The sequence below is a fragment of the Micropterus dolomieu genome, linkage group LG21 (assembly GCF_021292245.1).
Source record: "Micropterus dolomieu isolate WLL.071019.BEF.003 ecotype Adirondacks linkage group LG21, ASM2129224v1, whole genome shotgun sequence".
Classification (NCBI taxonomy): domain Eukaryota; kingdom Metazoa; phylum Chordata; class Actinopteri; order Centrarchiformes; family Centrarchidae; genus Micropterus; species Micropterus dolomieu.
The window spans coordinates 24,553,358-24,578,014 of record NC_060170.1 but is presented as its reverse complement, the minus strand read 5'-3'; the positions used below and the strand labels follow the sequence as shown (position 1 = coordinate 24,578,014).

At 39.1% G+C, this 24,657-nt stretch overlaps 2 protein-coding genes and 1 long non-coding RNA gene across 4 annotated transcripts in view; 1 reads left to right on the top strand and 2 right to left on the bottom strand.

Moving 5' to 3' along the window:
* Positions 1 to 5,492: 5,492 nt before the first annotated feature.
* Positions 5,493 to 10,987, bottom strand: LOC123960140. Its single transcript, XR_006822450.1, has 3 exons — positions 10,873 to 10,987; positions 6,389 to 6,495; positions 5,493 to 5,891 (listed from the first exon to the last, which is right to left on the bottom strand). It is a non-coding gene; the product is annotated as an uncharacterized LOC123960140 (long non-coding RNA).
* A 100-nt stretch (positions 10,988 to 11,087) lies between these two features.
* poc5 (POC5 centriolar protein homolog (Chlamydomonas)) lies at positions 11,088 to 20,094 on the top strand. Of its 2 annotated transcripts, none has more exons than XM_046034702.1 (13): positions 11,088 to 11,186; positions 12,421 to 12,504; positions 13,178 to 13,331; positions 14,006 to 14,113; positions 14,258 to 14,457; positions 15,966 to 16,142; positions 16,442 to 16,546; positions 17,059 to 17,238; positions 17,701 to 17,884; positions 18,273 to 18,406; positions 18,759 to 18,860; positions 19,106 to 19,276; positions 19,408 to 20,094. In XM_046034702.1, exons 2-13 carry the CDS (start codon positions 12,421 to 12,423, stop codon positions 19,540 to 19,542), a joined length of 1,734 nt encoding a protein of 577 aa, XP_045890658.1. In that variant the 5' UTR covers positions 11,088 to 11,186; the 3' UTR covers positions 19,543 to 20,094. The 2 variants fall into 2 exon arrangements, with proteins under 2 accessions (XP_045890658.1, XP_045890657.1); XM_046034701.1 differs by having other exon boundaries at positions 14,006 to 14,119.
* The window catches only part of ankdd1b (ankyrin repeat and death domain containing 1B), a 9,227-nt gene continuing 4,428 nt past the window's right edge, over positions 19,859 to 24,657 (bottom strand). The window contains exons 7-15 of the mRNA XM_046034998.1: positions 23,905 to 24,003; positions 23,336 to 23,434; positions 22,086 to 22,184; positions 21,808 to 21,906; positions 21,587 to 21,685; positions 21,239 to 21,334; positions 20,661 to 20,862; positions 20,308 to 20,439; positions 19,859 to 20,187 (exon numbers count right to left, since the gene is read on the bottom strand). Coding sequence (XP_045890954.1) covers positions 20,132 to 20,187; positions 20,308 to 20,439; positions 20,661 to 20,862; positions 21,239 to 21,334; positions 21,587 to 21,685; positions 21,808 to 21,906; positions 22,086 to 22,184; positions 23,336 to 23,434; positions 23,905 to 24,003 — 981 coding nt within the window. The 3' untranslated portion in view covers positions 19,859 to 20,131. The remainder of the gene's footprint in view (positions 20,188 to 20,307; positions 20,440 to 20,660; positions 20,863 to 21,238; positions 21,335 to 21,586; positions 21,686 to 21,807; positions 21,907 to 22,085; positions 22,185 to 23,335; positions 23,435 to 23,904; positions 24,004 to 24,657) is intronic.

The window sequence follows — 24,657 nt, the reverse complement described above, 5'->3', positions numbered from 1 at the left end:
CTGTTTTCACCGCAGCCTAAAAATCAGGCACAACATCAACATTTACCCTAGTAGTAAATCATAAAACTACTACTACTACTACCAAGTTTTTTTTTCTATTATACATATCATCTTTACCTCATTGCATTTGATTACATATTTCTATTGATAACAAACCAACATGGTGATGAGAAATGTACTGGAACATACAGAAGCTGTATCCATACACTGTCCCTGGGCATAGCTGTTCTCTAAAATTAGAACAAAGAGAGTTAATATAGTGCATGTACTGTTACTGTGAACCATGTGAAGATGGCTGAAAATAGGCCTTGCTGCCCCTGTCTGCATGATGGATAGCGGCCCTGCTTTCCTTCAACCTCTTTAGAATACTAAAAAACCCTAGTTCAAGTATAACTTGGACCAAATTTCCTCGTGCATGAACATGAAGACAAATGAAGAGATTAGAGTTACACAGGAGTGTTTGTCATCCAACTCAGGGCAAGCGATTTGGGAAATGTAAAAAATGTATGTTTATATCCACAGTATGTGTGTTGGACTTTCATTGTTTATCATGAATCATTAGCCAAAAGACACACAGTAATGACGCTGCTAATGAGTATTTTGAAAGAAAAAATTTCAATAATCACACAATGTAACATTGTAATAATGACCGTGGTAATTAACACCCTTAGTGAGAAGAACTTAAAAAAAATAATGAAGTAATTATCAGCACAATAAGGGTTTCCAGCAATGCACTTTGCCAAAAGAACTAATGTCATTGTTGATGCCGATCTGCCTCGAGTCCAGCAGCCACCAAACCGATTGGTATGTACAAGCAGGTCGAAGAAAGTAAAAAAAACAAAATCTGGTCCTAGTAGACAAATAATAGCCTATTTTTATGAGAACTTGAAGGAAAATCAGTAGTGATTTGTTTAGGCTTCTATTTTTTATAAAACAACAACTATTATTATGGTTGCCTCTCTAAAAATGCTTTCTGAAGTGGCAATTTTCTGCTTTTCTTTCTTATTTTTAAATATCATGTGCATTATATATTGAACCAGTTTTACAGTTTATTTCATATGCCCCAAAGGAACCACAAATGCTTTCTATCTCAGTCAGGTTTGACTTGTCAGTGTCCTGCCCTTTCAAAGACGTGTGCAGGCACAGTGGCTTGACGGCTGGTTTGTTCTATTAGCATCAGAAAGAGCAGGTCCAATCTCTAAGTGGGCAGAGCCGCATGTAATCCCATCAAAACGGAGAGCCCATGACCTCATCTGGAAGGCAGAGGCACAACCAGCCCGGGACGTCTTCCGTTAGGGGATTTCATCAAACACTGATGCCATTACTGACTGAGTGGAGGAGCAGAGAGAGGACGAGAGGGAGGTGGGGCAGTATTTCAGAAGTATTACAGTAACAACAGAATAAATGCAGGAGGAAAACTGTTGTTTCTGCAAATGGTTCCACCACATTAGAACAGAATAAAATGATAAAACATCTTTCAAAGCTCCAGCACTGAAGATAAAAACTTCAAAAGCAGAGCTAATTACAAGCCATGCTGATGCTGCATCACACAGATTCATAAAGCAGTAGCAAGTTGACGTCTGCCTTTCCTGCCATAAGAAGCTATCATTGGTAATATTAGCAGTGACTTTAATCACTTGGGTGTCCATCTTAGCTAAAAAATGATATGAAAATGCTTAGATGAAAATAATAACAGAATGCATTTATTCAGAAAAATGTGTTCAGCACTGTGTAACTGTTTAAATAATAAAATGTTTCATCTGTACAGACAGAAAACATATTTTGAAGTTGTAGATAATAAAAGAACATTTCCCATCCCAGATTTATAGAGAGTAAAGTGTGTGTCTATTTCTTTTTTGCATCCGGCTGGTGTCTGTTTGATCTTCTTGGTAAACATATGGTCTCCCCGCCTTGCCAGACCTCACTGCTGACACAATAGACTGCTTACATAGCAGATACAAAACAAAACGTGCTACCACCACTGTCTGGATCTGGACCTTACACTTCATGTTGCGATTACAGGAGGGATCCAAGCTGTGGGACATTGACTGGTGAATTACGAATACAATTAAATTGTTCATTTTGTCAAACTGTTTCACATGATGCATGGTGGATGTGTATATGTGTACCTGAAATTCACAAAGTTTGTAAGAATTTACAGGAAAGAAAAAACATCTTCAGTCCCTTTCAGAAAGGAAATCATGCTCTCTCATTCTGAGACATGGGGATGACAAGAGGATTTTTTGAATGTAATGTAAACTATGCTATTTAGTTTAACTTGCCCATTAAATAATGATAATCTGTTAATTCACTTATTGACTGTATGTCAACAAAATGTACACACAGATTTTTTTTTTTTGTGAAACTCTCACATCTACCACATTGTCAGTGGCAGAGCCTACTTTGTTGAGTCCTTTCAACAGTGAAGCACTGGAATAGAAAATGTCTTCCTCTCAAAATAGCTTGTGTGATGCTGCATAAACTTTAGTCTAACACAATAACAGGTCAGATGATGCTTGAGAAGGAGATGTTATTGAATGCAGGCGAGGGTCATTCTGAATTACAATGAGATTACTGTTTACCATCGCAGAAAAAAACTACATCAACTTGAAATCAATGAGAAGTGTGCCAGAAGGAGCGAATTGCGCAACCTGCAATCACTTTACCTCATCTACTTTTTCGTTGACAAAGGCCTCCAATGTTAACCCAGCAGGACTGCTACAGCAACCCTCAGATTGCAAACAAAGCACTTTGCCACACATTTCCAGTTCACCGGCTGTGTGCCTGTCAATCGCTCACTGCCTCTTGAGGTGCAATTCACGGATGAGTCAGTCGCAAGCTCCCGCATCCTCTCCTTTTTTTGGCGGCAGTGCAGAGTGCTTTAACTGCCCCAGGGCAGGTGGCTGGATTGCACTACAGAAAGCACAGTGCGCAGCCAACAAACCCAAAACTCTGCAATGGACAAGCATTTCCCTAAAAACATGCTGGTGTATAAAAAGATGGGTAAACTATGAGCTCTAGTCAGTGATCATCATACACCAAACAACCACTTGGAGGTTACAACAGTTCAACTGAATCGATTGACAGACCTTACTCGCGTATCTTAAAAAGGATTTTTGATGCCATGGATTTACAGAAGCATTTATGCCACTCTTAAATACAAAATGAATGCATTCCACAATTTAATACCGCATCCCTGTAGTTAGGCTATATATGAGATAAGAGGCAATTCTTGTGCTACTTTCACTGAATGATGACAATTACTACCCACCGAGAAAAAAAAACACCATCCCAACTTTTAACAAATGATAGGCAAACGTATGAATAAATAATGAGGCATTTCTGTCTGCCAGCTTAGATGTTAGAGATATAATTGGAAAGATGCAAACACAAAAACAACATGACCTGTTTTGCTTATTAAAATAAATTTAAAAAATAAAATAAGACCAGGATTATATAAAACTACTAGTATTTCTCTAACTCGGAAGTGTTACACAGTCAGCACGTTTTCAGGGAAAAAGTAGTTATTACTTACCGTTATTTATGGCGAGAAGAGTGGACTAAACTGATAGTTACCCATTGCATCAGACACGGGTTTAGCTTTATGGAAGAAAAAAAAATCTTATGTTGGGTTTTTTTGTTACTGTAATAGGATCAGGGTAATGGCCAGCGCACGATTTTTTTCGATGCAGTCCTCCCTCGCTGCAGTACTTTAGGAAAGGAGAGAGCGAAAGAGAGAGACTGTGGTGGGAGAGAGGGAGGGGTGGAGAGAGGGAGAGACGGCCAGGGTAATCAATAATTGTACTTCATTGAGTGATGCGGGTAATTCCGTCTGATGGAACAATCTAGTTAGGGGACTGAATGACGTGAAACACTGCAACGCACGAATGCTAAACAGATAAGAAAGGTCTAAATTTAAGCAGACTATATACAGTCGGCGATTCGGTTGTTTTGTCCATTTGCCATGAGTGAAACCCACAGTGCGTATGAACAGTATTTCTTTCAGTTTGGGAGAGTGGTTATAGTACGTGATAAATAGGTCTGGGCTTCTACTAGAGAGCAAAAGTTGTCCGTTTGGGCAAAAATTGCTGCTTAATTTAAAAGTTTTTGACAGATCCACGTAAGAGATGCAAGAATGGTCTTTAGATCTAAATTCTGTGAACGCAGCCATTCGTCTTTTTTTTCGCAATTCAGTGCGTTCAGTCATCTTCAAACATAACCGCTTTCATAAAGGTAGAGCTGTCTGGGACTTCAAAGTACCTTGATATGCAGAGTCGACTATGAAGCCGCTCGTTGCATTTCAACTACTGTCTCTGTCCGTGGTGCTGACCGACACCTGATAGATTAGTAAGAGTGCGCCAGGTTTGGGTGCTGATGCCATAGTGATCACACTTGTCGTGAAACATTCGACAATTCTGTAAAGGTGTAAATTTAAATTTCGGTGCATAATGGTTAAATAAAGGCGAAATTTAAAAAATCTAAATAACAAGCTTCCCTCTACAGCCTACCTTATTGTCGTCAAAGTCTCTCCATAACCCTTAAACTGTGCTCCACATGCTGAACTTTCCAGGAAATAGTACAGCAAGTAAGAAATGGATTGTCCATTAGATAAGAACATGATGGTCCAAAATGTGTTTGGGGTATTATACTATAAGGAGAATAACACAACAGTACAATATAATATGGCCATTCTAAACAACATAAGCATCTCAGGCACTCCATAAACCACTACAGGAATTGTACATTCATTAAATCATTAGTTACAGGAGGCAAGTTTGTCCAGAGAATTAACCAAATGTAGCCACATATATGCATAGCCAACACTCATAACACAGTGTTTCATGGTACTAGAACAAAAACCTTGAGATTGTTCTCTTACTGACTTCACTCATTCAGCAGAAAGACAGAGCTAAGTAAGGCATCAAATGGATCATACATGAAAAGGTTTGCAATGCGGTTTTCTCAGTTGCTTTGGTACATTTCTCAGGTCCGAACTGAAATTCTCAAAACTACTTGTTCAACCTCCACATCATCTCGTCACCTGTGCACATCATAAAAGCAAATTCTGATTATTTTAAACATATTGCAAATGCTTTGATTATGCAAATGATTATGTACAATTATCTGCTGTTTCCTACATTATCAATTCCTCATGTCATGTGGATCACAATGTATTATACTTCTCTGTTGAATAGTCTTCCCCAGCAAAATAATTGCAAAAGTCACTACATGCAAAATGGTTGAACATGTTATAATCTGTCAAGCATGTTTCTATACATGTCTATTAGGCTTTTTGTGTCTTTCTTTTCTGTATCACGATGGCATTCTCTGTCAACAAACAGTACAGTACAAACAGTAAAAGTGTAGCTATGTCCAACCTATTGCAATGTATACCTTTGTACTGTTGAAATAATTATATGCCATACTAAAAAAGTGCAGCCTTGTGCATTTTCAATCATTGTCATCCAAACTTTACTTACAGAGTACATTGTGACATTGACAACATGGCCAAACATTTTGACTATCTTGTTTCTTAACAATATCACAAGGACTTGTCATTCTGATGGCACTGACATGTTCACTGACATAAAGATTTACTTTTGAGAGACAGACTAAGGAATTTGAGCAGGGTACAGGCTTTTGCACGTAATCCACTGTGTGGCGCTGTTTGTACAATCTGTTTCGAGAAATGCACTTACTGTTTTGCAAATGTTAAGGAGGATTCTAGAAATGCACTAAAGCAACTGACTTTTATTGGGTGAAAAGGAGATTCATCTCGTGGCACTCGTTAGTCCAGTGAGGAAACTCTCAGGTTACTTCTAGTAGCCTCAGAGTAGCTCAACTGAGGATCCTTCAGAGTCTGTGAGGCACCAGAGGCTGGCAGATCCTACCTACGACACAGAAATATGAATATAACATTGGTTCTATGAATCTAGATTGCAGTCAAAGTTCACTCTGTCACTGTTAATGAGACGGCTTCAATAGAACAGACAACACAATGGCAGAAGGGTTATATACTGGAGTATAGACCTTACATCATCTCTTACCCCAGGAGAATTTGTTGGTATAATGATTCAACCTGTATGTGAAATATGCAGTCCTAGTGTGCCACCTCTGACAATCTATATCTGTTTACAGCTTGTGGTTCACATTTATGGTTCAGGTATTATGTTAACAGAATTATTTTTGCTAATGGTGTAATATTGTGTTCCTCGTTTACACTCTAATGACCTTAACGCAACAACATAAAGTAGCCTGTGTAGAAAGCAAAGCCCTTGATTTTCAAATGCAGTTTAAGCACAGAAAGAATGACAACAGAGGGAGTAACACTATTGGCGAATACCACACAAAGATTATACAATCCTGTTACAATAATTGCATAACCTACCACAGGCTCTTAGAGATAAGTAGGCTCTTTAGATGAAGTGTGAGAAAGTGACTGCCAGTGTGCCTGCTATGTCAGATCCTGACACCTCTGAAACCTGCGAGTGGTTCCTAGAGAAAGTGAGGGAAGGGGGGAAAAGAGATGACGGACTGATGCAAGCACAGGGACATTCAGCTTTTCAGTATTCACATCATTAAAGCCCTCAAACTACTATACCAGCATTACCAGTGAGACTCGGTCCACTGCGGAAATGACTACCAGCAAGCTCTTTGATGTATTACACCCTGTTCATCTGATTCTTTATTCTCATTTTTAGAAAAAAAACAAATCTGAATAGTTCCACGTTAAAATGCTTAACATGTAGGAAATTCAGTGAAGAGTGCAGCCTGGTTGTGCATTTGCTTCCTGAGTTTAAACACAGAGACATGGCTTTGACACTGGTTGTGCATCATATTCACCACAAAGGATACTGAACAGGATTTTAAATGACGCAAACAGTGTGCACAAACACACACACAACACAAAAGCGCACACACCTAAACAAAGGGAAAGGCATCTATCTTTATCCTCTGAATTTGATGATTCACAGAAGCAGTGACCTGGGGCTTGGGACACTCTCTGCTTTTGATTCAGAATTGGGAGACAAGCCCCCCTCAAGCCATAAGACCCCATTTACTACTGCTGGAGAGCTGAGGAGCACTTAGCTTAATGTACGGGACAGCAGAATGGCCGTCACACACACACACACACACACACACACACACACACACAGTCCACTGCGCATGCCAACACTTTCCCTCTCTCTCTTTTCTTGTTTCTTGTAAGGTTCTTCTCTTTGTTGTCAAATAAGCATGCGCACAAGCAACAAATATGCTTGTGAATTTCTGTGTCTTTCTACTACAGTGAAGAGCTTGCAGTTTGGATACTGACATGTATGAAGAATAACTGTAAAGCTAATGTTAATTCTCATGTCGCATTCAGTAAAAGTAGCCTGATATTATTGGTGGTAGGTGATAAGAAAGTGAGAAGATAGAATAAGAAGTGATCCCATGTAGCCCTGTGTCACATTACTGTAATACATGTTGCTCTTATCAGACAAATTTATATACTAAGATGTATACTCTATGTACTGTATGTTATATTTAGGTTTTGTAAAGACATCTGCAATTTACATCACACAGGAGGCATACTTGACTATGACATACAAAACACACTGTATTGTTTGTGGTTCTAATCAACCAAACACAAAACCATTGCACTGTTGTATGACCATTACAAAATGTTTAAATACACATAAACAAATATATAAATTGTAGTGCATTACAGCATTAAACTCCTTTTTTTAAATGTCCTTTTGTCATGTATATTACTGCCTTGAGATCTAAAATGGATGTAGTACCTGCCGTGCCAGTTTTCCCTAAGAAATGACTAGAGAGGTGGAGGTAGACTGGAACAACTGTGTGCTGCTTATCATCATCTAGATCATAACAAACGGATGTGGACGCTGATGGTAATTGTTTCTGCCTTGTGGAGATTGAAGTTCAAGCTAACTGATTTAACCTCAGTCTTTCCTCTCAGCCTCCAAACTCATCTGGACTCATATGGCGGACCGCTGTATGCTGGAGTCAGCATTTTATGTAGTATATGTATATGTTACAGAATGACAGAAATAAGGAAGCAGTGTTGTCTGTTACCTGGTGGTCAATACTTAATACTTATCTGAGTGTGAACAATGCAGCCATTGTGTATTTGCAAGTGCTGGTGAATTTGGTACCTATAAGCTTTCTGAAAGCAAAACGAAAGGACACTGGTGTCACTGATAGAGAGATGTGATGGATTAGAGTGGCCTAAGGGGGAAGTCCTGGTCCATCAAAATGTAATGAAAACTAATTTGAAAACAGCAGGCAGCTATGAATAACTCTGAGATGAGTTCTGGCAACATTGTGTTCAATGAGAGGTCATCATTGTCTCATATGAGAGAAAAATGGCTTGATAACATTACGATTGATGACAGCACATTAGCTGTTGTCTTCAGGAATTATGGCTGTCTGTAAACACGTCTGACCAAAGATCGATCAAGGGCAGAAACAATTTTACACCAACTTTGTAATCTAGTTTCACAACTGGATTGACAAAGATTAAATGACATACACAAAACACTTAACACCCTTTCTTTGAATCTGTTTAACTCAAAATACAGTGTGAAATGCACTGTAAGAAAAAGTTCCTTAACAAAGTCAAATTGTATCAGTACAGAACATTATTTCCTCATTTCTGTTCTGTCTACCATCGCAAGGTCCCGAATAGTCTAACGTACCTGAGCTAAAATACCAGGGGGAAGAAAGTCAAATGGATTGTGATTATTGTCCTGGAACAGATTGAACAGGCTACGAGAGAAGAATGTGAGCTGAATCCCATTTCAACACACGAGCCAGGGTGCATTTCTTTTGCTGAAAGGAAGGTGAAATGTACAAAAGGGATCTATAGAAGGGTTTGAGGCAGTAATACTGGCTTTAATCCGACCACTACCAACAGCAGGTTATTACCTTTGTCTGCAACAAAAGGAAAACATTATACAGAGTGGGTGAATGTCTCTGTCGTCAGTCTGTATCTTACAGTTTATCTCAGTCACTTTGGTACATTTCTCAGATCAGAATTGAAATTCTCAAAACTAATTGTTCAACCTCCACATTATCTATTCACTTGTGCACATCATAAAAATAATTCTCATTATTTTGAACAAATTGCAAATGCTTTGACACTCTGATGCAAATGATTATGTACAATTATTAGCTGTTTCCTACATTATCAATTGCTTATGTCATGCTGATCACAATGTATTATACCAGTTCTCTGTATAATTGTCTTACCCCCCAAAAGATCTATGCACAAGTTCAATGCATAAGTCGAAACATGCAAAATGGTTGAACACGAACACATCAAAAATGAAAGTTAAATGAAGTCAAACTTTATTGTCATTCTTTGCACACAAGTAAAACAAAAGTGTTGCGTTTATAATTTCGTTCAGTGTACTTACAGACTACACTGTTATATTGACAACATGGCTAAACATTTTGACTAACTTGTTCATAAACAATGACAAAAGGATTTATCATTCCGATGGCACTGACATGTTCACTGACATAAAGATTTAATTTTGAGCGATATAGACTAAGGATTTTGAGCAGGTCCCAGGCTTTTTCAGATAAACCACTGTGTTGTGCTGTTTGTACTACCTGTTTCAAGAAATACACTTACTGTTTTGCAAATGTTAAGGATGATTCAAGAGAAACTGAGAGAAACCGACTGTAAACTCATTTCTAAGCCAGAAGAAGAGGCTGGGCACTAACATTTGGCTATTATGTACTGTATTTCCACAAAGAGTGAAACTAACAACCCAAGTTGGGATGACAAAAAAAATCTCATTTAAAGAGAAATTGTGATGAATGCATCGCCGAAACATGTGAATCGTCTGCTCTGAAATGGAAATAAGTCATCTGTAGGAGCTACGACTCTTTGTCAATCCTCCATTCCCCACAGAGCAGCAAGGATTATCCTCTGTGCCTCACAATTCTGGTTCAAATTCATAGCCTGCATAACTGTCAAGACATGTAATAATAAAATGTGCGTGTGTGCTGAGGGGTGTCTTTGCCTGGCCTTGCTTGCACTAAGTAAACATTCTGTTTATTTATAATATATATTTGACATAAAATGTAATAGACTGAATGCTTAATTCACCAGTCATACCTCAACACCTTTGTGATCATCTGTCAAACTGCTGTTTTGGGGAGATTGCACCATCCCCAATGTAACAATTCATTCCCCCCCTTCAAAGTCAGCCTACAGGTCTTATGACAATACTGACAGGACACCTTTGGACAGAGAAGTACGCTCAGCACTTAGCCAGGTGGTGCGAGGGCTCTGGTCCAACAGCACTGCTTGCAGCTCTGCCACAGCTGAGAGGGACCATATGTCTCTGCCCTCTAGAGTCTGTCTCAGCCAGGACTGCCAAGCCGTTAGGCCTATCCCACATATGTGTCACATAATACTGTTAAGCTTAGGTCTGCAGGAGGTTAAGAAATTGCTGCAATTCAGTTTGTTTTGCCTAAGTGAACAACAGAAAAATGGCCACAGGGCGGTGGTCTTCCCCAAGGACGTATACCTTACGACAGGTAAGTTTGCTTCCTTATGACAGCCCAGTTAAGCTTTATGCAGCGTGACAGACTACTGATGAAACGCAGTTGGGAAACCATGTTTGTTTCTTGAATGGGCAGAATTGCCAACAAACTGTTTGCCGGAAATAACTTCTTCATTGTGATTTTCATGGGATTATCAAAACACAAATTAACAGCGTAGCCATTTACAATCTGGGATCTTTCAAGTAATAATTAATTAGGTGTGAATTAATTTGACGCTGAGAGAATAACGTTAGCGAGGCGATGTGTGAACAGTCGTCGGCTTATCGTGGGCAGGGAAACCATACGTACCATGATGCAGACTGTCAGGATACATGTAAAATTTATAAGGTGTGCTGTCAAAATAACAGTAAAAAACACTAGCTTTTAATTTGTACTGTAGTGGGCACCGCAGCTGAGCTCTGCGTTGTTCCGCTTACCGTTACCACGGAAACATTGTAACCAATCAGAGATGATTTAAAATGGTGCGTGGAAACAATAGCCAATCATAGAGTTTGTTGTTTAAGAGTCAATCGGTTTGAAACGGCAAAGCAAGCATTTTCCAACTGACGGAATAACTCTGTTGAACGGAGAAGTGTAGAGGCCTGCATAGATATATAAACCAGGTAAACATTTTTTAAACATGTATTATCTGTGTAGGTACGTTATCTCGTAGAAACTGTAAAACAGCACTACTTGCTTCAGAGAGCTGTGTGTAAAACAGAAGCGTCCCTGTTTTGTAAATTGTAAATTAACGTTAAAGCTATCAGCGTTAACTTAACTGTACCGTTAGCCTACAGAAAGTTAGACTGTTAGTTAGGCAGTTTAAGATTTTCGGTGGTGGTGTGTTTAGCTTAACGTTAATTAACGTTACAACTTTACATTTTTGTTAACAAAGAACAATATCAAATGTATTGCAAAATTTAAGTTAGTTAACTTAACGTTACAGTTTGCACGTGACGTTATATGAACAAAAGTATTTTCTATCATTTTTATCTTATTGAGTCATTGTATTGTGTTGTACCAGAGTTGGCTTAAAGCTTATTTTCATATGCAGTACGTTACCTTGGCAGGTCACAATTAAAACATTCACACAGTGATAGAACAACACTAAACAAACAGAAGAAGTCACATTATAACCTTTTTATATACAGTCTATTATTATAACAAGTGTTGGACATCACACACACACATACACACATTTTGTCAACAATAAGTATATGTTAGAACATTAAAAACAAAGATAGTTGTATACAAAATAAAATAATCAATGGTTACAGAGTTGAACAGCTTTTAGCAGATTTTTCAGTTTGACTTTAAATTCACTGGACTTTTTATGTTGGCTGATAGGACATCCCACTAAACTGTGGATTTCACAAAAGCTGACGAAAGTGCACAGTACAATCTCTTAGAGAAGATATTTTATAGAGTTCTCTGAATGAAAGTAAACACAGTCTCGGAAGAGGGGCCAAGCCATTTAAAATTGTACACACAAGACACAAATTAGAAAATATTCTGAAATTGTTTTTTGTACTTGGCCACTTCCATATAGCTTCTTTTTACCCTATATTCTATAACTAGTTTAGTCCCTTGTGTCCTGGATATACAGTAACTACAACAGTTGGTACTAAACTACCATGTGGAAAAGACAATTCTGCTGTATAAAATGTTGATAAGCGTTATCATTTGTCCCAAAGACAAACATTTTAAATAGCCTACAAGATTTATATACATGTTAATATATAAATACTTCAGTATAAACCACATTAAAACATATGACTTACACATGAGGCATTGCTAACTGTTGGCAGTGTTTGCTTAAACTAAGACCATTGCAAACTGTATATATCTTTTGTCTAGATGTCCTCAGACGAAGAGGAACCAACCAGTCCTGTTCTGCCCAAGGACTCTGATCCGGGCAGCTCTGTCTCCTCTGAGCTTCAGGTGATTTAAAAAAATAAATAAAATACATTCACAATTTATGAGCCTTTATGCTTTAGTCATATCGTTCAGATCAGGGACACAGCAAAATTGTGTAGCACATCTTCAGAGGGAATTGGTTAGGGCAAGCAACGCATGCAGTCAAACAGTCACAAGTTGTACACATACACAATCAATAATCCAAACCACTTATTGAAAACAAAGGTAAACACACCCAAAATGTCTATAAGAATTGCCCATTGTATTGTAAAACGAAAGATGATGATACATGGGGCAACTTTTTGAGCAATGCTGCTGGGCAATCCTGCTAGCGGCAAGTCCGACTATGTTTTGGACGGATAGCAGCGGTGCGGGGTGGGTGGCGGAGTGGTGGGGGAAGGGGATTACGGTAGTAATTTTTACTCATTACCATTGACGGCAACGTTGCCCTGCACAATAAAATACTATATATTAAGTTGTGTGTGTTGCTTATCCTAATAAACTCACTGTAAATTTGGATTAGGAGCTTAAAATTAACAAAGATGACTAATGTTAACATAACCAATATAAACAATAGCTACTACTACTTCTACTACTACTACTACTAAGAAACTATGAAAATCTAAATATCTATCGATAGACAAAAGACACTGGTCTTTTTATAATAAAAATTTTTATACTGTTTATGGATCAACAGGATGAGTATGAGGAGCTCCTCCGCTATGCTGTGGTCACCCCTAAGCTTGAGAAACTCACCAGTGCTCACTTGCAGCGGCTGAGCACCTCACATCTGTCTGCAGAAGGTCAGACTTCCCAGAGAAAAGATGACACAAAATCACAGCGCCCAGCAGGTATCTTGGAATCCTCTTGTATGCAAGACACATTCACACAAATTTCACTAAGCCTTTCTGACAGAAATACAACTTGAGCCCCCATCAAATGATCAGCTGTCAAAAAGGATTTGGCATCACAACATGGAAAAAATGTAGTGTGTGTTTATCAGTCTTATATTTTCAGCCTGTAAACCAGTCTAGGCAAGATGCATATGATAATAGTCTGTCAGATTGTACCCTGTATCTCTTTCCCCTACGATACCCACATCTTAAACAGTCTATCAGTATCTCTCTCCTCCAGCTCCAGCTGAAACTCTCATTGGAGGTTTAGTGCTTTAACTGTCATGGAGTAGTGCACAGGATGTAGAAAGCAGATGGGCGATTGGTAATGATCTCCTGGTACTCTGCCAGTACCGCTCTTTAGAGTGCAGGCTTTCTCTTCCCCCTGCAGAATTTAATTAAGATATTGACATAAATGCATTCCTGGACGAGAAGCCATGCTCGTCCTACTCAGCATTCTGGCCATCATTTTTGTTCTTAAGCTGTCTTTGTTTTCTGACTTTTACATTTTATTTTTACCTTTTTAATTGTGCCTAATTTATCCAGGTTAACACCTATTTCCCTTTTTATGTATTTTCCATTGTGCCTCTCTCTCTGACTTTTTTTTTCTCATCTCTCCTGTATTCTGTCAGATACTGCCACTGAAGCTAAAGACGGGAGGCATTCTAGCAGGAGTGTGAGATTATCACAGGCCTCTCCCTTGATCATTGAGCCCTCCATACACTCAAGAGCCTCTCATGGTAAAGGTCTGATATCAAATTGTATACATTTATTTCACTATCAAATTAGCTTAGATATTATGAGACCATCCCGTTGCAATTTTTCCTCATTTTCTATTGATATCCCATCTGTCCGTGTTTCTCTTCTTTTCTTTTTCCTTCCAGCCGAGGAGATAGCTCGTCGCTCATCTAGTAGGGCGTCCATGCTCTCAAATCCTCCCTCTGACAGGTTACAAGCGGCAGCTGATAGGTCTAGGCCAAATAGCCCAGACCCTCTCGAGTCTGCTGTGACAGAGATGTTTATCTCAGAGGAGAACATAAGCAAGATGGAAAACCTTCTGGACACGTGGAGCAACAACCTGAAGGTTAGTCTGCTACTTCATACTGTATAACTCTCCATCCACAGTCAATCAATTTACTTATTTGCTTTGTGCTTGAAATCTGACCACAGATAATGTTTTATGACTATATATAGGGCTCTGACATAGCTGAATAATAACTACTTACATTTATATATACACACACGTGCACACACACTATAATATAAAATTTGAGCTCAAGCAGTTTGCAGTAAAGTAGCCCAGGCTGGCAGATTTATTCTTGATACATTGACATTATGTAACCATATTGCTCATTTTTTATGAAAAATATGTATTTTAGTCATAATTAAGAGTTTTGCAGAAGTGGTCAGATCTGTGGTACAATGTCAACAGAGCATTAATTGTGGCTTTGAACAGCAATCTATAAGGCAAATAATACCATTTCTGGAATACAAAATTTTGTGTGTTTAGTGGTGCTTCATTTAGAAAATCTAAAATAGTGTGTGTTGGAAAAAGCTAAATGTGTTTGTCCTAAAAAAACATAAAAAAAAAAAAAAATCCTTTTAGTTTATATTAATGTCGCTGACACTGCATGTTTCAGATAAATTGTAATTTTGAAACTGCATAGGTCATACTGTACATATATGAGGGTACATGTTGTAGGTTTATTTAGACATTTCCCAAATTCCCATATTCATGCAATTAGACAGACTGAGGTAGAATAAAAGCAAGAAATACTGTGGACAATGTACATAAGCAATGGTGACTGAGTTCAGAGATTATAAAGGGAATGTAAAGTATTGGAGTCTCAGGAAGGCTTGTTGAAAAGGATGACAGCTCTCCTCATGGCACCAGCGACCTTTTAATTGTGTCTCTGATTTTGGAGGAGGTGTGTGCCTGGACGTGGGTGTCCTTCCTGCCCTTTTCTTCAAATGTTGTACAGCTTATTCATGGAGGGCAGATGACAACCAATCACCTGCAAAGTGGTGCTGATGGAGAAGAGTTTGACCTAGGAAAAGGCAGTGAAGAACGACTGTAGTAGAAGATGTTGAGACTCTTTCTGTTCTCTTGACTGATAGAATTGCTTGTGAGTGTCAGTTGTTGTGAAAAGAAAATCTGTTGTTTACCTTCCAAATAGGCCAAACATGTTCACATTTGTGGGTGTTGGTTATGTTTGACGCTGTCGAAATTTAGCTGAGGTCAGAATTTCACTATTTACCTTTAAAGCCAAATTTATCTTATATTTCTGCATCAGGGTGATGTCGAGGATGCATGTGGTAGCCTGTTCTAGACCTCTGAGTCCGCTAGAGGTGAACCCTCCTTAAAATGTAACTGCACATTAGAACTGTAAATCAAATGTGCTAGACTAGACTAAAGATTAAATCTACCAGGTTCGTATATTTTGCAGTTGCTGTCTATGACAAAACCTCAAGCACACCTGTTTATCTAAGTTAAAAACTGAAGTTATGTGTGTATGTCCATATATAGTACATATTTACTAAAGTAGTATAATGAGCACACTTTGACTATCCCACTCTTTATTCCCTAATTAGTCAAATGTACTGACTGAGCTCAGGAAGTGGAAAGTGGCTTTCAAGGAGCAACACAAGCTGGAGATAAGGAAGGAAAGAGAAAGGTATGCAGCACAGACAGCTGGCCTAAAGTCAGAGCTAGACAGTCTGAAGGAGCTGCTACACACCTACGAGACTTCCAACCAGAGAAAAGATGAGGTAACTATGTATTTATGTGCTTTCTTCAGTACACGATGTGCTCGTTGGTCGGACATGGCTTCAGTACCAGACTGAGATTTAATTCCCCAGTAATTTCCATTGTTGTGGAAGTTTTAGTGTAGGACTGGGTAGGCCTAATGTACGGTATGCCTAAGCTATCAGCCCCATATCTCTATCTTTTGCTCACTTGCACATTCTGTCTCTCATTCTTATGCCGCTTTTAGCACTCGAAAGAAAAAGATTAGCACCTAGTCTGCTTTTTAGACTGACGGCTTATTGTGTGATGGGTTCTTCCTCAGGTAATTGTGAACCTGAGCCAGGTGTTGGACAGACAAAAAGAAAAGCTTGAAAAGATGAGAACATTCACCCACTGGAGACTTAAGCACACCGAGGCCAAAGAAGAGGTACACTGATGACACTGTGGTGTTTTCCATAGGTTGAAACCCTATTTGTTATTATTTGTTGTTTTTAATGCAATGAGCATATTTACCTGGTCCTTTATACAACATTTGTGTAAAGATGTTAAGAATGACATGACTGTAAAATTACTGGTAGTGAATGTATGTTAACATTGCTAGATTACTGTCAGTGTAGTTTAATGGTTATGCAAATGAGTATTATCTGCATGGTTTCAGACCTATACATCACTATCAATGATCTTGCACATGCCATATTTGTACACAAACTGTACATATCTGACTGTGTGTGTGTGTGTGTGTGTGTGTGTGTGTGTGGCTATAGCTCATATTGTTGCCATATTTTAAACTGGAAAACATTGTGGATAACTCATATTTTTCCCTAAACCATGACATAGAAAGTACAGCACAAGAGAAAATGTATGCACCTGCATAAGAATGAATTATAGGTGTAATTATGTCCTTCTGAATATTTTCATGGTCTTGTGGTTCCCTGCCAGGCTCATGCTGCTCAAGCAGCGCAACAGCACTACAATTTGCAGCTGAAGAAGAAGGTGTGGTTAGGCTGGCACTCTCTGATCCAGAAACACTGGAAGGTCAAGGTGGAGCGGGCTTGCCGTGCAAGGGCTGAAGAGGTCTGCTCCCGCCTGTCTACAGAGTATGAGGCCAAGCTGTCAGAGGTGAATAAGCGGGTGAAGGACCTGCACATGAAACTCATTGAGGTGTTTTACCACAGAACACTGTAGTCAGTAAGATATTGTATATTTACAGATTTGAGCCCTGTGAGGCAGATCCAAAGCACCACTGGTTACCATGATTTATTAATTTCTTACATGTATTTTTCGAAGGACTCTTCGGTGAATTGTTATAAATTGCGTCAGTGAAAAATACCGGTAGCCGCACTAAACTTGATTAATAGATTGCAGTGAAATCACTGCAGAGCGAGTATGTTGAGATTGAGAAGGTGTGACTGGAAGAACGAAATCAAGTTTAATTTGGGAAAACCCTGTTATTAACATTGTTACAGAGTGCAACACAAAGGCCTAAGATTGAAAGCAAGAAAATGAACAAGGAGTCAGTCACGTATAAACTGATAAATGTCTGATGTCTTTCTTTACTCTACCTGTTACCTGACTCCGCAGCACTGTGAGGCTGTAGAGAAGGCCCAGGCAGAGATTCAGAGACTACGACTAGAGCGAGAGCGCTATGAGGAATCTATGAAGAAAGCCTTCATGAGGGGCGTGTGTGCTCTCAATATGGAGGCTCTGGGCATGTTCCATACTACAGAGGGATGGCCAGAGCAACCTCCAGTTCATGATCAGCATGGTCTGTAACAGAATCTTGCATCCTGAAATGCATTTCATTATGTTACTGTCAAACTGGGCTGTTAATTGAGTATCCTTTTTTCTTGCTTTGAACAAGAGTTGATTTTATCTTTATTATCTTTATTAATAATCACTTGATATTAAGTGATATTAATATTAATTTATATACAATGTACTGACAGATCTTCAAACAAGCAAGAGAGGATGAAGGTATTCACATCCCAACACAAAGGATCTAGATTTCCTAATCGAGCGATTAGATTCAGAACAATTGTAAACTCAGGTCCAACATTCAGCTTTTAAAATAAGTAATTTTCTGTAACTACAACAAACTTGCATCAGGGTTATACTGTACCAGAGTCTGACTGAATATGTTTTTCTTTCTGTAGATGTTTTGCCTCCCCAGGATGAGCCTGGCTCTACTACACTGGGTCAGCTTCAACCATATCCCATCTCTTCCACACGGTTCAGCCCAGTACACTTTGACCGCCCGGATCCTTCCCACAGTGAAGCAGAAGATATGGTGGGACACTGACATTTTCTAATGAAAATATACATTTATTTAGATACCATAGTTCTTCTGTGACATAGCTCACTTTCTTCTCAGATCTCTCGTTTGATCATTCAGTCCATCATATAAAAGAATTTGGAATATGTGGTTGTATTTTTCATAATTCTTTTTCTTTCAATTTAAATTTATTTTGCTGCAAATTCACACTCTTCAGTGTTCTCATGTAGATGCCACTAAAACAGAAGTATGCTCAAAGTAATGTTAACTTTGGTTTTATAATTCCTTCTGTCTGTTTATTTATTTGCCTCATTTATGACTCACTTCCTCTAAATCTCCCTCCTGTTCCTGATTCTCTTTTCCTCAGATGGGCTCTGGGGCCCCAATGTCCAGGGCAGAAGTACTTCCTCCCACTACAATGATGCACAGCTCAGCCCCACCTGGGGGCACTACAAGTTCTCACAAACAGGTTTGTATTTGACATACCAATCTATTGACTCTGGTGCTTACAACTAATGAGAATGTCCACCTTCAAAACAGTTATGTGTGGCTATGATGGCAATTATATATGATACATATTATATCACTGAATAAATGATTTTCAGTTGGTGACCAACAACACAAAATGACAAGTTTAATAAAAAATGTCTCTTAAGAAGACTCTATCCGGGGCAATCACATTTTTACATGATGTAATAATGTTTGATATTTCAGGTCAGTGGTCGTGTCGTCACAGCCAGTCAACAAAAGTCCTCAAAGACCGTAACGGCTCGCATCACTGCACGTACAGACGTTGGTAAGGGTGCACGCAGCAACCTCCAGGTGATGGGAGTGGCTCCGCCCATGAGCTCTGTGATAGTTGAACGGCATCATCCTGTTACACAGGTACGGGAAAGTGTGCAGCACTCCTGTTAGCTGTATTACTATCTATGTGTTATGTGTGTATATATGTATGTATCATGTGAAGCTGAAAAATAACACGAACATTTTCTTTTGTTTGTCTTTCAATTTTTCAGCTCACGGTCGGTCAAGCCACGGCTTCTAAGTTTCCTCGCTCCTCCCAACAGGCCCAGAGCTCCACCGGAGGCAGAAGCTCCTCCAGAACACACACCAGCACGTGCCATGTGCACTCCATCAAAGTAGTTGATTGATCACACACACACATCTCCCAGAAAGTGTTTCTCACCTAGTCTATATTGAAAATGTAACACATCCTATGCAACAATCCTAGAAATAGTTACCTTGGGATTAGTTTCAAGTCCATTTTATTAAGATCTTGGTATGACTCTGCCCTTGCTTTCTACATATAAAATGAACATTTGATTGCTATTTTTGAGCTTCCTTTCATGAATGTGAAAGGCACAATTTCCTGAGCAATAGGATTTTTCTCAGAAAAGTGCAACATAAACACAGGTGTTTAGAACTGCACATGTAAATATTTTTAATTACCAGCAGCTGGACATAGTTTAGAATTACAAAAAGGACAGTTTTTTTTCTCTGAAAATGTTTTACTTCCAATTTGTAAATTATGCACAGGTGAGACTGTACTGTAATGTGTAAAACCACATATTTTAAATATTTGTTGCTGATGTTTTTAAGACTGACCATTCAACTCCGCAGGCTGTTTAATTTACTAAATCAAAGCCATATGTTAATGATCAGAATTTTATTTTTAGAATAAATTATTAAATGATTTACATGAAGTTAATTGTGCACGTCCATATTTTGCAGTGTTAATCCTCATGAAATGTTGCAGCTCTTACTACTGGCATTCTCTGCCTCCATCCGAATCTTATCTGTAAAACAAATGAACATTTTCTGTGATAACATTTCAGCACATACCGCCAGGCAGCCCAGCTATAGGTTTATAGATTCCTGAGCATATTTGTTTTGGGAAGATTGTTAACTGAACGTACCTGCAGCTTTCTTGTTTCCTGTGAGGATGAGGCCTTGGTAGAGTTCTCTAGCAGGGCACTTCTGAGCCAACTCCTCCCCATGCAGCCAGATCAGCAGCATCCTGTTCCCATGCTCTTGATAGCTGTGCTGACCTGTGAACAAACACACAGTACTGCATGGTCAGGAAAACAATTCAACTAATAAAAGTAGCCTAAAGATTGTCTCTATGGAAGCATATGCATTCTGTTTTCCCTCATAAATTCAGGGAATTTAATCTGTAACCTTTTGTTTCCGAGAGGCTTATTTTATAGTATTTCAGAGGGTTGTCAAATGCGCAGTCAAAAGCCTGTCTAGTCAGTGTGAGTTTTGGCACCTGTCCACTGCTCCTCGATGGCCGACACTTGCTCCTTAGTGAAGCCCCAGTGTTGTGCCAGTCTTTTCCAGTCTCCTGGTTTCAGGAGCTTGTACGCCAGGTGCCAGGCCATTGAACGGAGCTGCTTTGTCTCATAGCGGTGGTCGAGTTTAAACGTTAGTGGATACTCGCTGTGAACACTCTCATTAATCTCAGGGTTGGCCTGAAAGGTAATTAAATCACATCCTCAGATTGATAAAGGCCACAAGCCACAGAGTGCACAGGGGCATGGGAAGACATTATTGGAAAGACACACTCAAACACATGATGAGCAATATGAATGCCAAAATGAAAATCAAGAAGGGAAGGGAATCAGGCATCACCCTTAATTAAACTGATGGTAAATTGGCTGTCAAATGTTTCTTGGTTGTGATTCTTTTTTTTTTCTTTTTTTACTATAAATGCTTTAATAGTATTAGGGGGGATTAAATTAATCTAGATTGTGATGTTAGGAAATGAATTATTTGTAATGAATGCAATTATTGATTTTGAGGCCTCAAGAACGGGTTATAGCACACATGAAAAAAAGTATTATTCACCTTCCTCCAAGCGTAGTGTCTTTCTGCTTTGATGATCATGTCCACTATAATCACCTCATCTGCTCTGACTGCCACACCCAGAGCCGTCTTACCCTGCTACTCCAAATTCAACAAAATACACAAACTTTAATTAGAACTGCACGGTATCAAATTTAGAAATAGATTTTTCTTACAGTTTCAATGTCTCCTACTGCTTTTATGGCTTAAATTAATCATATAGTTTGTTGCCCTGTACATGGCCTGACTAACAGATGTTGGTCAAGTTTAAATCCTGAAAAAAGTACAAGAGCATAATTTAAATTATGTGGCAACTACTCTATGTTAGCTCTAGTTTGTGAGAATTCTTACCCTGTCCCGGAGAGTCAGGTCCAGCCTGGATTTAAGAAGCATTTCCACGACTTCTATTCTTGCCAGCTCTGCAGCAAGATGCATAGCTGTCTGGGACCTCTAACATTGAAGGTATGGGACAAGACAGTGCAATGAAACATACAAGTAAACATAAACTATTTATTTTCTTATTTATAATTTGGCAGACAATTTATTTTACTGTGTTACTAGGGAGATCATACCTTATCAGTGACATTAACGTTGCAGCCGGCCGTCAGTAGAGAATGGATGACAGGGATGTGACTGTTCTTCACTGCCAGGTGGAGAGGAGCCTCTAGGTTCTGAGAGCAAAAATATCTTGTTACACAACATGAGCCCAAACAATAAAGTATTAGTTTAGGAGAAAATATGTAAAACTACAACAATATACATCGAGGCAGAGTGTGTGTGATCTGTTTTACCAAAAACTTTACTTAAAGAGTGTAGGCTACTACTGCCACCTAGCTTTTGTGCTGCTTACCTGATTCTTGAGGTCTGTGTGGGCTTTGTACTCTAAGAGGAGTTGGACAAGAGACGTGTCTCCTCTTTCTGAAACTGAATGGAGAGCACTGCCTTTGGCCTGCAAGAGAGGGAGGTTCAGCTGTAGGCATGCTGCCAGTACAAAAAGCATATTTACCACATAAAATTTGCTACGGCCTAAAGGATTAACCACATTAAAATATTTTCAGTAATACATTAACAACATGACACCTTGGGCGTGTACTATGAAACAGGATTTGAGATCAGTGAGGTAACTTCAGGGTTAACCCTAAAGCTTATGTTCAACATAAGAGATGAACACTACAGATCAGCCTACTGGACCAATCAGTTCTCTTGGAAAATGAGATCACCATCCGTAGAAGGTCCGTTTCACGCATCCTGTCACAGCGATTAAAATAAATGGGTTTCAAATTTCTTATGTTAGGCTGAATATTATGAGCATATAGTTGGGTAATATTATTATTTTTATTAAATTAAGCTTGAGACCGGTCACGTAGCACCCACTTTTTTTCTTTGGGCGCATGTAATGTGGGTGAGTTTTCAGTGGCCTAAATGTTGAGATTCAGTCTTTCAACCAATATCCGGGCACTTGTTATGGCATGAATGGATTTCTCGTTTTGTTGCTTTATGAAGTTATGTAGCAAAACAATGTTTGCTACATTTGAGTGTGTTAAATTAATCAGATTTTTTACGAAAGTTCGTAAAAGTGACGAAAAGTTCTTGAAAGTCAAATGAACGACCACTTATTCAGTTCCAGAGGCCTTTAATGTCAAAACGCCAACACCTACCGAGTACATGCCAATAGTACACACCAAAGCAACACATTCATAGTATAGCTTACGCCTGTTAACTTAAGCAAACTGTCTGCGATTCTCTGTATTCCTGCAAGTGGCAGCTGCTGTTGGCTGGATTATGTATTTAACTATGTCATATTTGTCAAATATTATAGTTTGCTCTTCATTTGTAAAATATGACGCTCTGCTGCCATTGGACTTGTTCATGTTTGCGATTGGTCATCTACTGCAAACGTTTAGTGATCGTGCTCATGGATGGATTTGGACATCCCGGGTTAACTTACAGAGTTGATAACCAGTGACCGCATAGCCTGATCTCGGTTTTTAGGGTTAATGAAGCCAGATAATGAAAAGAAATCCTGCGTATGTAAAACTTGCTTCATAGTATAGGCCCCAGGTCAGTGATTTCTATGTTCAAGTCAGTACAGTGCCCTACCGTTGTGAGGATGTTGGGGTCACAGCCAGCCTCCAGAAGGGCCCGGACACATTCTTCTTGGCCTTTGTCTGCAGCCTGGTACAGAGCTGTTTCACCATCCTGCAATACAGGAGATACATCAAAAAATAGTGGTGCGACATAACCATAACAAACACAGAAAATTCTTTTTATTACTATACTCACAACATTATAGCATATATAGCGATGTTTTCAGGCCTATAACCAAGTAGATGAGCATCAGTAAGTTAATAGCCAAAACATTATATGATAATGGTTTATGCTGATTTTTCAGGGAAGTCTTTTTAACAATTTAAATTAATAACAGGTAATGACCATGTCCATCATTAGGCTTCAATCCCAGTTAGAAGAATGTTTGACCAGAAGCACCAAATATAAATTATCAGTCAGAGTTGAAGTTCAAGCCAGAACACAGTTTGCCTTGTTAGATAATAGTAACCAGTACACGTCTTAATGAATCCAAAGTGGAGTCACCATCCAGCGGTGGATTAGCCACTGAGCACACACTGTCACAAACCAAACCGTGATAGAGAGGATGTTTGATTGTCTACCATATTGACTTCATCCCGAGTATCAAAGCGCTGCAGCAGCAGCTGGACCGCATCCAAGTGGCCGTTTGTGGCAGCTAAGTGCAGGGGCGTGTCCCCTCTCTGGGAAGAGCAGAGGGAGGGAAACAACTCACATCAACGAGGGTCTGACTTTGAGCTTTCTTGCAGGTGTGACACAAAACAATGTGCTCTCAGACACACGAGATCATGAATAGCCGTGTATTATAAATAGATACACACAAACCAAAAAAAAAGCATTCCACACGCACCTTGTTGGGCTTCATGGTGGCCATGTTGTATGGATCCATCAGCATATCTAACATTTGAACACACCCATGCTCTGCTGCCAATGCAAATGCCCGGTGTCCTGACTGAAATATGAAACTTAATTTACGGCATGTTTTTTGGTAGTTCTAAATAATTTGTCCAAAAGGGAATCATACAGTTGATTTATGAAAAATTAGTGTCAAGTACCTGGTCATCTTTGTCTAGTTCTTTCATCTGCAGGTCATTAACAATATACTCTACAATTTCAGTGTGGTTGTTGATAGCAGCACAGTGCATGATGTTCAGTCCTTCCTGAGGTGGAAAAAAGCAAATTCTAATTTAAAATCTGCCGCTGTCAAAGAATTTTAACGTGAGTTGGATTTGGACACAAAAGGAGGGTCTGCACTAAGGCTTGTAATGAGACAAGCTTACAAATGTTAGATTCAAAATCCAGGATAATGAAAATTAATCAGGACTCAGTGTTGCTTA

Coding starts and splice junctions, on each gene's coding strand:
- poc5 (XM_046034701.1), top strand. CDS start 12,421: ATGTCCTCAGACGAAGAGGAACCAACCAGTCCTGTTCTGCCCAAGGAC. Junction 12,505..13,177: donor CTGTCTCCTCTGAGCTTCAG/GTGATTTAAAAA, acceptor ATGGATCAACAG/GATGAGTATGAGGAGCTCCT. Junction 14,120..14,257: donor AAGAGCCTCTCATGGTAAAG/GTCTGATATCAA, acceptor TTTTCCTTCCAG/CCGAGGAGATAGCTCGTCGC.